At 47.0% G+C, this 16,118-nt stretch overlaps 1 protein-coding gene across 4 annotated transcripts in view; it reads right to left on the bottom strand.

Moving 5' to 3' along the window:
• Nucleotides 1-16,118, bottom strand: part of MRAS (muscle RAS oncogene homolog) — a 43,281-nt gene that overhangs the window by 10,652 nt on the left and 16,511 nt on the right. For 2 of the 4 annotated variants that reach the window (XM_076342921.1, XM_076342922.1), the window contains one exon: nt 7,611-7,824. In XM_076342921.1, coding sequence (XP_076199036.1) covers nt 7,611-7,803 — 193 coding nt within the window. In that variant the 5' untranslated portion in view covers nt 7,804-7,824. The remainder of the gene's footprint in view (nt 1-7,610; nt 7,825-16,118) is intronic. The other 2 variants (XM_076342920.1, XM_076342923.1) reach the window with 1 other exon arrangement.

Raw genomic sequence — 16,118 nt, 5'->3', positions numbered from 1 at the left:
CTTGTTTGCTGAGTAGCTGGAGCTTGCCGGAAAGTCACGGGTGTCTTTTCATAGTCTTTTATCCTGCTTCTCTCCTCTAAATCTAGGAAACAAGGGTCTCAGCTCAAAGGCATCCAGGCTATTCTTAAGGACTGTACAAAAAAGAAAAAAAAGAAAAAAGACAAACAACCCAAAGACACTGCATGTGCTGGTGAATTTTTATGCCCTGGGCACAATTGCTACCATGGAATAAGGCCAGGACCGCATGGCTAGGATGGAAGAGGAAATTAATCCTTCCTACCCACCCAACCTGTAAGGAGAGGTTGGGCTGCCCTCATCCGACTCCTGCACCAGCTGGATGCGATGTCAGGGCAGGGCTGAGAGCTGACAACTAACACACACACACACAAACACACACTCCTTTCCCCTCTCCAACACACATACCCAACTTGTGGTGGAGTGGGACAGCTTCTTGCAGGGGGCCAGGCTCTCCTGCCCTCCCTCCCCCTGACACGGGGCAGGTGCCTGAGCACAAGCTGTGGGCAGGAAGGTGGAGATGGATGTGCTGTATCCTGCATGGTAATTTGCTTAGGGACTTCCCCTTGCTCTGGCACATTTGCAAACCTCCCATGAAACACGTGAAGAGCATCCAGCTCTGCTCTTGCACCCATCAACCCATCCCTAGCTGCTGCCCCTCCAAAGCTTTCCATCCCCTGCGAGAGGGCAGAGGACGAGCCCTGCGGTGGGGCTGTGGGCATATGTAAGGGACAGCACGGGGCTGCGCTCCTGCCACTCCTACCTCGCCTGGATCTTGGCCACTGCATCACACTAAACACAGGCAAAGCTGCTGTGTCAGCAGCTGCTATTTAAAGGGAATTCACTTGCAGCGTTTGTAGAAAGGCAAGCAAGTCCAGGCAGCATTTAAAATGGCACTTTGGAAATGCAAGTAAGAGACAAGCAGCAGTGAAGGTTAAGGTTAATCTCAGATGGGTTATTCATGCAAAATTAAGCATTATGTGGTTGGCCAGAGAAAGTTTTTGTTTTAACTTTAAATGTGCTCTTAAAGATACCGCCCCCCCCGCCATCCTAACAGTTCTGTGCTACATGAATTGTAAACAATCAGAGCAGAGAGCACGATCTGGATCCTTCGTAGGCAGGACGGGACCACATCCTGGAAAGCATCAGCACCGAAAAAGGGCCAGATGCAAGCGGCTTTGCTTCTTGTGGCATAAGAGCTTCAAGAAGACTTATCTACAAAAGGGGGTAAGTAGCAAGGAGAAATCTTGAGAAGGTGAAACTGGGACGGTGGTTTGACTGGCTTCCCAAAGGGGTGAGGTGATTTAGGATGATAGCCAGCACTCATCTTCTTTTAAAACCCCCGTTTCTGCAGACAGGATGCCAGAAGACATAGAAATAATCATGAGCAGAGAAGAACTGCGAGCTCTCTCTTCCCCTGGTACACTTTAAAACCAGCAGCTGCCTCTTACTGGCAGTTGCCCCACTGGCAGTACATAAAAGCCAATGTGGAAACAAGGCTGGACCAAAGCACAGCGGGTTTCCCCTACCTCATTCTTCCAAGAACTGAAATCAGATTCATAGGCTGCGCAGCGCATGGTCAGGGACTTCCAACAGCAAACTTAGTGAAGTTTCCACAAACTTGACCGAAGAAGCAGCAAGGAGTGTTAACAAAAGCGTTTGGGTGAAGAGCAAGGAGAGAGAAGCCAAGGAATATGTCTGACGTAGGAACAGACATCCAAAGAGAGCAAAGCCATTTTACAGAGCTATCACACAATCAGCTGGAGACTAAACTAAGGGCAATTAGGCTGTGAGAGCCCAGCAGGGAGGTCTCTTGCTTCGCAGGTAAGAGACTGCTAAGCAAAGAGATGCCCTTTTCCACTTTCCAGTGGATGTGACCCCAACTGTTGTGATTAACTCCTTGCTCATTGAATCCTGCCCCCTTAGAGCTCTCCACACCATTTTCCTGTGAATCCTGATGGGTTAGGCAAGAGCGCGGCTGCTTAGAGAGCACTTCTGAGCAGACACAGGAGCCCAGGAATACACAGGAATTTGTGGCCCAAAATAGAAGCACTTGGTTCTTCCAGGTATTTTATGTGGCAATGCCTCTGCAACCGACAGTGCTCTGAGTGCCCATCCAGAGACACAGTCATGTAAATCTAAGCCAAGGGCAGAGACATACTATGAAATCTAAGTCACAGCATTGCTTTTTCTAGAGTCTGGGCTGGATTCAACTCAGATTCAAACACAGCCTTCCCAGCCTTCAGAGAGCTCAGATCTGGTTGTGCAGATGAGTTCCTCTTCTCTTTTCACACCTAGGCAAAATTCCCTCCTACGTCTTTATCTTTACATTGCTGGGCAGCTAGGTGTATAGATCAACTCAAGAGAGTTTCTCCACTGTCCATGGCATCTAAGGGGCCAAAGATGAACAGACAGGCAGGTTAAATCCATTTTCTATCCTTCAGCCCTTGGGTTTCACTGCCCGAATCGGACACTGGTGGCCCGTTCCAAGCAGTGACTGCACATTGCTGCAGCCAGTCCTGAAAGCAGCTCAACACGGCTCTTGGAGCACCTTGCCTTGCAGCATCCAGAAGAGTGGCTGCACACCGTGAAGCTCAGGGACAGGACGCAGTTGTTTGTGCCTGCCTTGATCTCATGCTTGGAAAGGTGAACACAATGTGTACGATTTGATTTTTGCAAGCGTCTCCAGTGAAATCCCTTTGGCTACATACATCCAGCACATGTGCAAGCCTTTAAGGAGCTGGATGAGTCAGCAGGCAGAGAGGAACCTGGATTCACAGCACCAGGGAGAAGAGCAGCACAAAGCAGCCTGACCCCAGGCGTTTTCTGCTTCTTCAGTGACTTCTTAATGTGAAATACAGGAAAAGTCCCTGGAGCAAAGCACAGAACTGGGAATGTGGCACTATCAGGGGACCGCTGACATCACGGGTTACAGAGCCAGACTCCTCTTGGCGCTTCTCTCTTCAAGTCTTGCTTCCCTCTTGGCACCGCAGCTCCGCTTCAAAAGGTGAGGCCAGAGAGAAACTCCATCCCCAGCTGCTCTGCAGCTTGGAAGCTAAGCTCAAGGGAAAACTTAACTTGAATTGACAAGTCAAACCAAAGAGTCTCAGGCTGAAGAAAGCCATCCCCACAGTCTTCATCTTCCTTCCATCAGCAGTGTGGTGGGAGAGGGCAGCTCCCATCAGACATTGGCTTCAGCTGAGGAACTGGTGTTCTGGGCGCTGAGCAGATGGGGTGCAGGGGTCACGGCTTATATTCTGTATTCCCACACCCCAAGTCACCCTGAAGAGCTATGAGGTGCCCGTGCTGTGCACAAGGCGAGGTAGATGCTTCACTTGGTTACTGATGCTTCTGCTCCTTCTCAGATACAGCCACACTGCCCCTGGCATGAGAGCTTTCCTCAGGGAAAAACACATGATGGGGAAACACTGGGGCTTTTATGAGCCCTTCTTCTGTGCCCTAACTAAATACACAGATGTTATAACATGGAAAACCCGAGTACTTGAATTCTTGCCCTTTCTTTAAGGCTTTTTCCTTAAAAGAGGGGCCTTCAGAAGAAAGGCTTCCACATCAATAAACAGAATAAAGATGCAAGCCCTTAAAGGAGCTCTTTCTCTAACAAAGGGCAAGTATTCAAAGCCTTGTGTTTTCCATGTTGCAACATCAAAATTTTCCTGGCAGGAAAAAAATCCCCACAACCCAAGACAAAAACCCTTCTTTCCAGGTTGCAAAATCCCAGCAATTAAGGGAGGGAAAATACTGTATACACAAATAAAAGAATGAAAGTACAAACTTAATTTGAATTTTAATTCTTTCAGTGACGCTACCCAAAGTTTAAATAAAAAAAAGAAAGCGAGTTGCAAACCAACCCTTCTGCCTGCAAGTATGAAGTGACCTTTGATCTCCCTCTGGCCTCCTGGCTGAATTGTTCCCAAGCTTCCTGAAGAGAAAAGCAGAAAAGCAGACAGCCTGTCCTGGGATGACTAGCAGCAAAAACCCTCGGCAAAAAGGGAGCATGGGAGACATGATTGGAAAGAGCAGAGAGGGAGCCCGCGGGAAGGAACGGTGCTTGGTGTTACTCCACAGGGGTGCACACCAGGGCTGTGCAGGTCCAGCCCAACGCAAGGGCACCAAGGGATTGAGAGGGGACTTGGGAAGAAGAGAAATAAAAAGGAAAACTGAAGCGCAGGAGTAGGAAGACAACTTCTAGGCAGTGAGAGTTTCATCTAAATCATACCAGGGGAAGGAAAGGGAAGAGGAGGGAGACCACAGCCTCCTTTCACCCAACACACAGGCACAATTCCTTGCTTTGCTGGTACCAACTGGCACAGCCCTACTCACAGCTAAGGGTATAGCCCAATTCATCAACGTGCCCAAGCCATGCGCTTGTGGCCATCTCTTCCTCTCCTCTTCCTCACCACCTTTTTATCTCTGTGTGGTTTATGAGCCATACGGTATTTTGAACCATTGGGAATTTTTGCCGTATTAAGGTATTCCACTTTTGGCTTCATGTCCAGATTAATAATTCCAGACTGGCATTTTGCAGCCACACTAGAAGAAATCCTCTGCTAATTGCTAAGTTAGCCTGCACACAGAAAGGAGTGCACAAAATTAATGATAGCAACTCAATTGGAGAAACACCTAGTCAAAGCAGATTAACCCTGACCTCGACTTAATTCTGACCTGACGTGTGTATACGGCACCTGCGTGTGAATGCATTTAACCAAGCACATCACCGTCCTGACTTCCATATGAACAGCAGGGAATAAATGAAGATAACATATGCAGAGAAAATTGGAGGCTGATCTTAAAGCCTTGTTGGGGTGGCAGCAACTGAAAAAATGGGCTAGTCACAAATTGTCTGTGCATCCCTTATTCAGGTTAAGTGCCCTGTTCCACTCTACAACATTTGTCCTCCAAACACTACATCGATGGTCTTATAAAGCTGGCGTAAGGCCAACAATAAAGTATTTTTGGGTAGTGTTGGACTTGAACACACCAAGCACAGGTCCCACAATCTTCTGGGAGGCAGGGAACTATCATAGACACTTATTTCATAAGAAAATAGACACAAAGCCAGAGAGCAAATATGTAAAAGAAGAGTCTGAACGTAGGTTTGGCTCCAAGGTCTAAAATCTGAAATAAAAGCCTATTCCGTTTAAGTTTACTTTCAGTGAGAGATTTCAGCAAAGGAAAAAAAATGCAAGTCAAACATTTCATCACGCTGCCAGTTAGTGCTAGTGAATAAATGTGGGTGGAGGTCTTCATGGAGGGAAGCCAAATGCTTTATGCAAGCTGGCTAGCACAAGGGTTATTTTTACAACATAATGCTGGTGCAGATACCAAATGCTAGAGATGCTTTGTACAGAACTGCTCAGGCAACAGCCTGGAACAGGGTGGGCTGTGTCTTCTTTTTTTTTTTTATTAAGTTGTTGGATGCCAATGTATTTGGCTTTTTTTTTAAATTATTTCTGCAAACTTAGAAACTTATGGAGCCTCTCACGCTATATCCTCACTTGGTAGTCTCGTCTTCTAAAACTAGTTCCTATTTTTGGGGTGGGCAGCTTCTTCTCCCCACCAAGCACTGCATGAAACATCGGCTTGTAAAGGATTTGGCCATAAAGGACAACTGGAAAGTCTAGAATTTATCATGATGCATCTTTACCCTTCCTATCATGTTTGTCCCTAATTTTATACCATAAGTGATTCATGCAACCACGTGTAACCACAAGAGCAGCTGTCCAAGTATATGGTGATCTCCGAGAATGGCCCAGATCCAAAGCCTATGATGGAAAGCTGTGGCAGAAGACTCATGTGATAGTCAGTCTTTATGCCTTGTTTCTACTGGGCAGATGGGAAAGGCTCACATGCTCTTCCAAGCAAGAATACTGCCTTTCTTCCAAAATTCTGATCGTTTCTGCTTGTTGGAAAACAACCTCTTTCCCCAGTCCCATCCAGGTCAGGGTTGTTTTTTTGACTAAACAAAAATTCCAAATATTCAGTGAAAGATGCCTTTTCTACTTCCAAATAATTTAGGAAAAACAGGTTCAGCCAATACCAATGTGTACAGCAGCTGGCACTGTTAAATCGGAACATGGGGCATACCAGCGAAGATAAAGGTTGCTCATTTTAGAGGGCTGGCTCTGGACTAAAAAGAAAGAATGGATTTAATTTACAGCAGGATTCGATTTTTCTTTTATACAATACTGGCATTTTAAAAATAAAGGTGCACAGGTACATTATGTGATTGTTAATTGAGAGCAGGTATCTCTGATGCAGATGACAAAAAGAGAAACATTTGGCCACCGATTTCACAAATATTCCCTTATATCAGTGATCAACTACTAACATATTTAAATGAACAACTGTTGGCAAGATTAAGTTCCTTGGTTTTTTTTTTTTTTAAATACTGAGTAAAGGCTGTTCTTTAAGGACCTCAGGGCCATTTGTACTCACTAAATTGTATCTGATAAATCCTTAAGAGTGCAACTAAGGCCTCAAGTTTCCAGACCAAGCTTACGGTCTTCACAGCAACCCCCACCACCCTCCACGTTCCACCACTCATGCCAACCCCCCAGTTTTCTGTCTCCGCACACCAATGCACATGCAGAGACACCAAAGATCTTGAGTGCCTTCATGACGAGAGGATGGAGGTAGGAACTCGCTGCAAGTGAGGTTAAATTTAGTTCAGTTGTGTTAGTGACCACATACATGCACTTGTGTAATTAAGGCACAAAATATTTGCTTGCTTTTATGTACTACCTAATTATTGTATAAAGCCAAACAAAACTTGTAACATTTAACAGCAAGATTCCCCTTATGGCTGTGGTCAGTCTGTCTCTTGCAGCACAAACTAGTAAGTTGGAGCTTTAGGTAATATAGGGCTTTTTCCCCACCTGCAGAATCAAGATTTTTGGTTTTGTTTTTTTGGGGGGTTGGCTGGTTTGGTTTTTTGGGGATTTTTTTGGTTTTTGGTGGGGGGGGTGGGGGTGGGGGGTGGTTGGTTGTAAAAAAACAAAAGCAAGCCATTTTTCTTCAAAGAACTGAAAGATCTTGGTTACAGCAGCTCTCCAGGCGGGTACCCTACCCGTATTTAAATGAAACAGGTAACTAGATATGAAAACACCATGCCTGAATGATGGGAGTTAAGAGGTGTTACAATTCTTCACTGTCAGTGGAAGACAGTTTTGATTAAATGTTATAATCCTCATTCAGTTACCCACTCACTGTTATTTCCCAGGAGATGAGCCTAACCACAATGAAGTATCATTAGCAATAGCCACCTCACAGTGCTATAATTCACCCTTCGTAGAAGCCTACCCCAAATGTCTATGATGATCTATAGGTTTTCACGCTCCTGCAAGAAACATTTCTGTGCAGAACTGGAACCAATGCAACTGGAAGCAGAAGCTTTGCTGGAGGTCAGCTGCAGACCACGTGCCACAGCTCACAGGCCAGTTTGCACTCAAAGTCCTGGCAGCCCACAACAGAGTAGGAGGGATACAAGGGCACAACGCGCTGTGGGAGGCACTGAGGTCTATTTGTGCTCATGCTCTGCTAGAATGGAAAGGGGACCATGAGAGTAGCTTGCTTACCATCAAGAATTGCCCATTGCCCGTCTATTTCCGTGTGCTTCAGGTAGGAGTCTTCAATAGTTGGGTCATAGTCCGGCACAAAAATCTTCTGGAAAAACTGAATGGTGAGAGCACTCTTCCCCACGCCACCATCTCCAACCACCACCAGCTTGTACGTGGGGAGGTTTTCGCTGGGAACGGCACTTGTAGCCATGCTTCCAGTGTACTAAACCTGCTGGAGAAAGAGATCATCTCTGATCGCTTGTTGGCAATGAAAAGAGGGCAACATGCACAAGGCAACTTTCACCTGGTGCTGAAGACGTGAGGATAAAGGCAGTACTGCAAGGCAGCATCCCAGGGGTTTGCCTTGTCTTTACCCCCTCCCTGATGCACTCTGACATCCAAAGTCCTTTTGGACAGGAGCTGCAGCATCTGCCCTCCCCAACAGCTCTACCGCAACCCAGACCCATCGCTTAGAAGTGCGGACAACCCCACAGCTGTGGCTTGTTTACTCCTGCCTCATCTACAAGGATCCCAAGTGAAGAACTTGCCACCAAATGCATGTGCAAAACTTTTGTCATCTGAATAGCTTTCCTATAGGGGCTGAGCCCATGTGGCCATGCCAAAAATCACCCCAGGTCAGCGCAGCTGTCAAGTTCCAGATAATTTCCAGTTGCCAGTGACCAAATCCCATTGAGAAGCCAGAGCCTTGCTATTCTTCACTGCTTAACCCGGGGTACAGCATGTGTTATGTCCAGGGGCCAGATCTGCTGGCAGAACTGGTGGTGATGGATGAAACCAGAGTTAAAGGTCCAGTCCTGGCTCTGCTGGCAGACAAAAATGCACTTAGCTGCTTTCTTCTCCCTCGTTTTCAAGTTTGAGAAATAAAAACAAGAAGGCAGCAGGCCAGGAATGACAGGTGTTTTTTGTTTTGCTTTTTTAAAAAAAAAAAAATACCACACCCAACCCTGCCGTGGCAGGAAGGCTGGTTTCTGTGGCTATGACACAGCCCAGAGAGCCAGGAGAGCAGCTTCCCCTGCAGCATGGTCACACCACTCCCCTCATCTCGGGTGAGCCACGGAGGAACTGACTCTTCAAAGAAAGAAGAAAAAAATTCACCAGCTGGAACTGGGCAACGGCACACGTGTGGAGAAAGGAGAAGAGGCAGCCATTGCTGAACGGCCCATTTCAACACTCAACAGCAGCGACCACTTATTTAAGAAGAAGCCAGGCGAGCGGTTTTGTATGTATGCTGCAGAAGGCAGTGCCCTCCACCTGCCTGCCACACATGGGCAACAGTGATGCTCACTCAAATCGCATGGGCAATGGGTGGCTATCTCCCAATTTGAATGGCCATTGCATTTTCTGGGAGGTTTTTCAGATAGTAAAAAAGTAAAATAAAATAAAAAAACCCATCCTAATGATACGGCTCAAGAGAGGGCAGTTGATTTCCTTGGTATCAGTTTTCTTGACGCAAGCCATACAGCGCGGGAGCAGCTGTGGTGACACTTTCTGCAGGCACCTGCTCCCATCCATTTTGGTTTTCCCATCCCTTTTGGTTTTGCTTGTGCCCTTCTGGCTGCAGGCGCTGGCTGCGGTCAGAGCTGAGGTGGGATGAGGACTGCTCTGGACTACCCGCTCTGGGGAAGCCTCCATAAACTGTCGGCATCCCGATCGGTATCCCCACTTCCCCACACAAGCTTTTGGAGGCTCTCCCAATAACCATAGGGATTTTTCTTCATTAAGAAGAGGACTTAAACTTTTTCATTCTCAGAGACCACCGAGCAAGGCCAATGTGCTCGGTGCTGCAGGCTGACCCAGGTGGTGCTTAGGAGCCGAGACTGCAGGGCTGCTGTGTGCACAGTGCAAGTTGAGCCACCAACTAATATCATTTTATTTCAGCCTATAGTATAGAATTTTTTTTTCCAGAAATTCTTTCATTTTTATATTTTCCAAACAAAACACTTTGACTCTTCATTTCCAAAGAGGCCCAAAAGCCAACTTGGACCATTTTTCAAACAGACAAGAGCATAACCCCCTAATGGTTTGATTTCATATTGAAGAAGATATCAGACTTCCAAGTTTATTTTCTGGTTTCTCTAGTCCCTTTCTCCTAAATCACTATTTCAGTTTAATCCAAATTATTGAACCATAAAGGCACTTGCTTGGGGGTCCCATGTTCCTTACTGTATCCTGGAGACCCCATCCAGAGAAAGGGCTTTTCACAGTCATTTCACAGCTCTACTAACCAGTTTTTCTTCCCACTACATACCCACCTTCCCACGCATGCGGGCAAGCGCATGAAAGGAGACAAAATAAAACCAGTTGTGAACATTCACATTTGAGTTTAAGTTTTACTTACGGGAAAAAGATCCTCCGGCCAAAGCAGCTGTATCTGAATTTGAGCTGTAATCTAAAATATAACCCCCAAAACGTTCGTTGTCAGCAGGTGACCTGAGGCATGCCGTGAGAGCACCATTCAAACCACAGCAATGCCCAAAGACAGTATCAAGACAATGAAACATGAGTGATTCACCCTATGCTTTTTCTGTCCACAAAGTAGGCATGAGAACAAGGTTTTCTTGCTATTTCTTGCCTCTGATCACCACACCATAATCCAGCTAGTGCCAGGAGGACACAACTCCGGGAGTTACATTCCCACCTACAGTCACAGCTCAATGCCAAAAGAGAAAAACCCTCAATTTTTTAAATGAGGAAATCTCCTCTCCTCCATCCTCCCCAGCACCATGTTATGTATGATGACAAGGTACAGCTTACACTTGAGGAACTTCTGCAAACACAGGAGTAACTTCCCATATGCATAATCTGTATGTTGTGCAGGTTAAATGCCTTGACCCTTTCTCCTTGAGCCAAATGTACAGGAACTGTCTTAGCTTCTCCTCTAAAAAGAAAACCCTGTAAGAGGGAGAGAGAGGGTGATCACAGAGGTGAGATCGCTGAGGCTAATAAGAACTGCAAAGGCCTCTTGTGCAAGTTGAGACAAGCCAAAATTTTCAGAGCAAGAAGAAACATGATCAAGTCTGCTTGTTTCTAAACTATCTTTGGAGAAATTCTTGAGAATAGCAAGAATTTCCACTGCAAGCAACAGCTGCTCCAGCAGCTGGGGAGAAGGAGACCGAGCACCAGCTGAGACCTCCACCAGTCTTATTGCAGTTCCTCACCTTAATCCCAAGGAAAAGTTTCTTACCCCCATTTTAGGGAGAGTAAGCAACTTTCTCGTGTTTAGAAGATCACATCATGAACAAGCAGCATGCTTGGCTGGATAGAAACCTATGAATTTCAACTAAATTTCTCATTTTTCCTTGGAAGACCAAGCTTTCTTTCCACGTAACCCCGCTAGGGCCAGACGATCCTCACAGGCTTTTTAGGACAGAGACCCTGGCTAAAACCCTGTCCCCCCCAACACATTTGACGACAAGTTTTTGCTTTGCCCATCGCCAAGATTTCACCCCATCCTTCTTTACACAGAGGAGCGGCTCTGGCCGGGTGCTATGAAAGGCCGATTGTTACTGACATGGAGGGGGACAGGCCACGGATGTGAAAACCATATTCCGTTTGTGCACGGTTTTTGACCTTATCACAAAACCACAAGCTACTGCTCAGCAGACAAGTGTTACATTTTCATTGACATTTAGTACCAGCCCCTTTAACTTGCTCCTAAAAAGCCTCGAGCTTATCTTGCATGAAACGCTCCCCAAAGTACTAGGATAATATTTAGCCCATTGTATAAACTGCGACTCTGCCCAACATGCTTATGGGTTGAATCGGGGCATTTGCTTCCTGTCGTTTCCAGAAGTTTGGTCATGCTGTACGTCTAAGCTACCAGACTGAGTATTATGTAGCCTGGGGAGAAACAGCAAGAACTGAACTGAAAAAAAATAATTAAAAAAAAAAAAAAGTCAAGCACTGTAGGCTGGTTTGTTGAGCACAAACCCCCCCATATTTTAGGTGATGTTAGCATGAACAGACGAAAACTTCTATTGCGTGTCAAAAGGCAGTAAGTTTATATGTTTCTGTAGGGCTGTTTCTACTGCTCATGGAAACACTCCTCCTTCTACTGAGATGGCAAGTCCCGTGCTCCCAACATGCAGGCACGTAATGCAAACCCTCTGAAAGCCAAGTACATCAATCCCTCTACACCTCCACCTGCCCTGATAACCAAAGCAAGAAGACAGCTCATGCCTTGATGAGATTATCATCTAAACCAGCCAATAAATCAAACCTTAAAAACAACATATGTCACCTCCTGAAAAACATTAAACACTCCCAAAGGTGTGCAGAGCTTCTGTGCCAGCTGGTTACATTGCTACGGGCAAGCGCACAAGACTTGGGCTGATTTTCATGTGTTTTTGGCAAGAGTACTGACACAGTCCTCCTTAGATGGGAGCAAGAATAAGTGTGTTTGCTGTAGATCCAACTGAGAAACACGAAGCACAGATGTTTTTATCTATTGTCTGAATACAAAGCAGCATGTGGTAATACACTAATAAGCTCTGATGATAATCATCTTACAACTTATATAGTTGCTTATTTTGAAGGAGCCAAGAGAAGGATCCATAACCTACACTGACGAAAGCTGTCAGGGCTCTGGTTAGGCCACTGGAAGGGGGCTGATTTATACCACCGTCTTCATACACACCGGCAAGATGTGTGTCCTGGCAGCACCAGCCAGTAATGCTGAGACAGTCAGAAATGTGGCTACTTTTGGGGTAGATGGCAAGGAAAAAAGAGAAACACTGACCCAAGAGTGTCACTGAGGCTGAGCCTCCTCTGCAAAAAGGATTTCTTATGAGGCAGAATAAACTCCATAAAACCCCATTTACCTGTCTGGACGTGGGGATGGAGAAGGGCTGAGCTATCCCCTTGGAGCAGCCAAGTAATATAAAAACACCAAAGGAATTCAACTCAGTTTGTGCAACTGGACTCCCAAGCCCCAACGGGTCACCACAACATAGAGGTAGTGTATCTAATCCCCATCCTCATTGCAAAACTTGCCCTGAATGCAAGTGGGACAGATCTCAGCTTGTGCAAATCATTGTAATTTCTGTTCATCAGAGCAGAGGTGTGGCCACATACCACAATAATAAAATTGACCCCAGATATTTGATATTCGATGTGCGAGCACCCCTATCCCCGGTTCCAGCTCTGCTCTCCTGGAGGCAGAGCTCCTAGGGCAAAGCCATTACAGCAGGTAAACGAGCTCAGAACCAAGCCCTGGATTTGCAAGGGGGGGTTAGTGCAATTAAAGACACCGGCTCCCTGACAGAGAAGCCCAGCATGACAGTGATTTACGGTCTCCATGGCAACACGTGACACAAATCGCTTAATTCTGTTATGAAACCTCAAGAAAAAGCTGCAGCAGGGTCTGCGTGGGAACCACCAGCACCCTCCTCCTCTGCTGCAGCTCTCCAAAACTGACAACTTCAAGGAGCCTGAGGCTGCTATAGCAATAGGCTGAGATCTAGCATATACTTAGGTAAACGTATTTGTGCTGACCAATTCCATCAGCCCGTGGCCAAGGGAATTTTTCTATCATCGGCTTGCTTTGGTGCATGGATAGCTCTTCACATACACCCTGCCAGAGTTCTGCGTACCTGAAGACACCAACCTCACCTGAGGCCGAGGAAGACTATCAGCCACCGAGGCTGCCAACTACTCCTACAGTTGCAGTTAATAACTCTTCCTCTAGCCACAGCTCACTCGATTACGCCCTCTTACCCGGCCGCTTTGCAAGCATTAGCAGCTCCATGCAATGCCTCCAGGGCTGAAACTCTGCAAGATCTGAATACTTCCCTCTCTGTTCCTCTTGCAGGCTGCTGGCTGCAGCCACACAACCACCACGACACACCCAGAGACGCTCGCCAGGTACCAAAATAGTTCAGCCTTATGTGTTGCAGGCAATCCCTTGGACTGGGAGCTACTGAGAACCCTTGAAGCATGGAATGTGCCCTTTTTGGAGGCAGCTGTCTCCCTTGAGTCATGCTGATCAGGACCAAATGAAGTTCAGGAATTTCTCCTTCAAGTTGGCGTGACCGTTTCCCAAACCTTCAAAAGCCAAAGGACCCGTAGGTGTATGAACAACCACCGCCAACTATTATTAAATAAAGATGATTAACTCTTAGCCAGGTTTCCTCCAGTCTGTCAGATTTCCTGCCCGGTCAATGCCTCAAAAAGGACACACCAAGCCAAAGCCGGGCCGCGTGCAAGTCTTCAGTGGGAAGTCAGCATGGAAGAGATCCATGTGGGAAGCCAGAGCCTGACGCCCTTTGTAGTTCTGGCATTAAGTTGTTCAAAACCCAAGTGAAATTTCAACTCTCTGAGGTTTTCTAATAAGGAGGATCCTGCCAGGTGAGAGTGCTCTCAACTCCTATCAGCTTCCAGGAGATCTGATGGAGCCCAGCACCTGGCAAGACCTGCACAGGAAATTACAGGCATTTCCTTTTGGAGCAGTGATCAAAGCACTATCAGATTGCTACTAAAGAGGAGAAAAAAAAAGTCATAAACCCATCGTTGTTTAAAAATAAAATCCTCAACCCAGCAATAAAGAGCTGCAACCGGTTGGGCTTTGAATATGGGGGATGTAGCTGTGGGTCCTGGAAGCGGCCTCGTGAATTCTCCTCCAGCGCAAAAAGATGCTGTACCCCAAGGGCTGCACTCCCTGAACTCCTCACCAGTTTCCCGGGCCAGCCAGACCTCTTCTCCTTTTCACCCAAGATCACATCGCCTCCCCCACTGCACAGATGCTGCTCAGATTTACTGTAGAGAAAGAAAACTCACCGGGGGAGTAATGAAGCACTTGAGATTCACACAGAAGGCAGCTAAAGGCAGTAGTTGCCTGATGAATACTTGGTAGTTATTTCAGGAAACGTGGAATTATAGCCTGAACAAATAATAATAATAAAAAACCACATCACTGGAAATTGCTTAGGTGGTAGGCGGCCCCCCTGCCTCCCCCTGCTACGAATCCTTAAGCGATAAGAAGGAGCCCTTGCTGTAGCACTGAGCAGCAGCCTTCCCGTGGCCAGGATGGGCTCAGGGGCTCACTCGTATTTACTTGGAAGCACGTGCTTGTTGGTGTCTTGATCTGCTGCTGTAAATGCAGCACAGCATGCGTCAATCATATTGACAAATGTCATCGGAAATGAACTCCGCTTCCCTCCCCCAACTCCTCCTCCACCTCCCACAACCACTCCATTAATCTTCAGCCTGCTTCTCTCGGTGATTTAGTGCCCTTTTCAAAATACGTAAGAAGATCCCTGTCACTCTGACAAGCCAACACTCAGATGCAGAAGCCAGATTTTTTTTTTTAAATTAAAAACAACACTTAAGTCAGATTTGGGTCATCTGTAGAGTTACAGCACTGCCACGACCAGTTTTGTAGGAGAATCCAGGTAAGCGACCAGAAAGCAGCTATGCGAGATCCATTCCCGTATCTCTCAGACCTCGATTAAAACTGTACGGTTTCCAGTTTAAGGGTGTCCACTGGAGGCTGATCCAAGCCTTTTGCTAAGGCGTGAAATGAGAGCATCCCTGTGCATTAGACTGGGGCCTGAGGAAGCAGATGGCTCAGCTACTTTTACTTCCATCACTTCTGTGTGTTTAAATCCACCATCCCTTTCCTTACTCATTTACTTCCAAAGCCCTCGGGAGACATCAGGGGATGACAGATTCCTGTATTACTCTTGAAAATTCTTCGCTAGTGAGGCCAGGAATGCCTCTCCTGTGTTATCACGGAACTGATGAAGCTGACCTAAACAGATTGTAGCAAAAAATCAGATAGCCAAGATGTTCCCCTGCCCTGCCCAGCCAGAGATAACACAAGAACAAATTTACAGTGGAGGAAGCGGCTTCGAATTCCAATAGCTGCCCTTCCTGCTCGCACAATCCCTGGAAATGGGCAGCTTCCCTCCTACACATCCCAGTCTGCTGACACGCCAATATAAAGACCCCAAATCCACTGCCCTCGGTGGTTTTGCTGCTCTGTTATACTGCTCAGCAAGGTTTCCGAAGCAATAGCCCAGCGCTGCAGCAGCGCTCAGTTTGCAGCCAGACGCTCTGCTGCCTGCACGTGGCCCTGCTGCTGGTGATGCAGCCAGATGTGCACGGCACAGCCAGATGTGCACGGCACGGCCCTCCCGGCCTCTGCTGGCATTGCCCTGGGCAGGCACAGTGGTCCATGCGCCGAATTCACGCACCGCAGAGCTGGGTGGGGGATCCCGAGCTGCACCAAAAACTGCCTAGCATGGACTCACAGCTTCACCCTGCATTCCCCACCGCAGCCCCGCATCCCCCTGCCAAAACAAGGCATGCTTGATAGTATCCTGACCACGCTTGCACCTACCCCCCACCCAGCTCCTTGATGGCTCATTGCACTGTGGTTTTATGGACCTCGTGATGTGCACAGGGCAGGCATGGCTGAGCCAAAGCACAGAATACACGGCACCTACGGAGGCTTTGGAGGTGGTTTATGGATAGAAAGGGTACAGGGCCATCTCATTCCAATCACCC

The sequence above is a fragment of the Aptenodytes patagonicus genome, chromosome 6 (genome assembly GCF_965638725.1).
Source record: "Aptenodytes patagonicus chromosome 6, bAptPat1.pri.cur, whole genome shotgun sequence".
Taxonomy (NCBI): domain Eukaryota; kingdom Metazoa; phylum Chordata; class Aves; order Sphenisciformes; family Spheniscidae; genus Aptenodytes; species Aptenodytes patagonicus.
The sequence above is the reverse complement of the archived record's forward strand: the minus strand, read 5'-3'. Positions and strand labels throughout refer to the sequence as shown.